Consider the following 1,094-nt stretch of genomic DNA (forward strand, 5'->3'; position numbering starts at 1 on the left):
GTACTGGTGTTTTCGTGTCTTGGTGTACTTGTGTCGTGGTGTAATGGTGTTGGGATAGTACTGATGTCGTGGAGTACTGGTGTCGTTGAAAACTTGTGTCGGGGAGTACTGGTGTCATGGTGTACTGATGTCGTGGAGTACTGGTGTCGTGTTGTACTGTTGTTGGGGTAGTAGTGTTGTCGGGGGAGTACTGATGTCGGGGGTGTACTGGTGTCGTGGTGCACTGGTGTCGGGATAGTACTTGTGTCGGGGGAGTACTGGTGTCGGGGGATTTCTTGTGTTTTGATGTCGGGGAGTACTATTGTCGTGGTGTACTGGTGTCGGGAAGTACTGGTGTCGGGGGTGTACTGGTGTCGTTGTGTACTGGTGTCGTGTTGTACTGTTGTTGGTGTAGTAATGTTGTCGGGGAGTACTGGTGTCGAGGAGTACTGGTGTCGTGGTGCACTGTTGTTGGGGTAGTAATGTTGTCGGGGAGTACTGGTGTCGGGGGAGTACTTGTGTCGTGGTGTACTGGTGTCAGGGGTAGTACTGATGTCGTGGTGTACTGGTGTCGGGATAGTACTGGTGTCGTGGTGTACTGGTGTCGGGATAGTACTGGTGTCGGGGGAGTTCTTGTGTTTTGGTGCCGGGGAGTACTGGTGTCGGGGATGTACTGGTGTCGTGTTGTACTGTTATTGGGGTAATAATGTTGTCGGGGGATTACTGGTTTCGGGGGAGTACTTGTGTCGTGGTGTAATGGTTTCAGGGGTAGTACTGATTTCGTGGTGTACTGTTGTACTGGTGTTCTTGGTGTCAGGGATTACTGGTGTCTGGGGAGTACTGGTGTGGGGGAGACCTGGTGTCGGTGGAGTAATGGTGTCGTGGATGTTGATGTGTCGGGTGAGTACTCGTGTAAGGGGTTGTTCTGGTGTCGGTGAAGTAAAGGTGTCGTGGATGTTGATGTGTCGGGTAATACTCGTGTAAGGGGTTGTTCTGGTGTCGGGGGTGTACTGGTGTCTTGGTGTAATTGTGTCAAGGGTAGTGGTGTCGAGGTGTACTGTTGTATCGTGGTGTACTTGGTGTCGGGGATTACTGGTGTCGGGGTAGTACTGGTG

General features: G+C 52.0%; 1 protein-coding gene across 1 annotated transcript; it reads right to left on the reverse strand.

Annotated features, from left to right (window-relative positions):
• Positions 1-28: 28 nt before the first annotated feature.
• On the reverse strand, positions 29-668 carry LOC110443960 (mucin-1-like; the record flags this gene model as incomplete). The annotated part of the gene is made up of 1 exon (XM_021488415.1): positions 29-668. A coding segment is annotated over one exon (640 nt), but the record flags the coding sequence as incomplete, so codon positions are not given.
• Positions 669-1,094: the final 426 nt, after the last annotated feature.

This window comes from Mizuhopecten yessoensis, unplaced genomic scaffold (assembly GCF_002113885.1).
Source record: "Mizuhopecten yessoensis strain PY_sf001 unplaced genomic scaffold, ASM211388v2 hete_35855412, whole genome shotgun sequence".
NCBI lineage: Eukaryota > Metazoa > Mollusca > Bivalvia > Pectinida > Pectinidae > Mizuhopecten > Mizuhopecten yessoensis.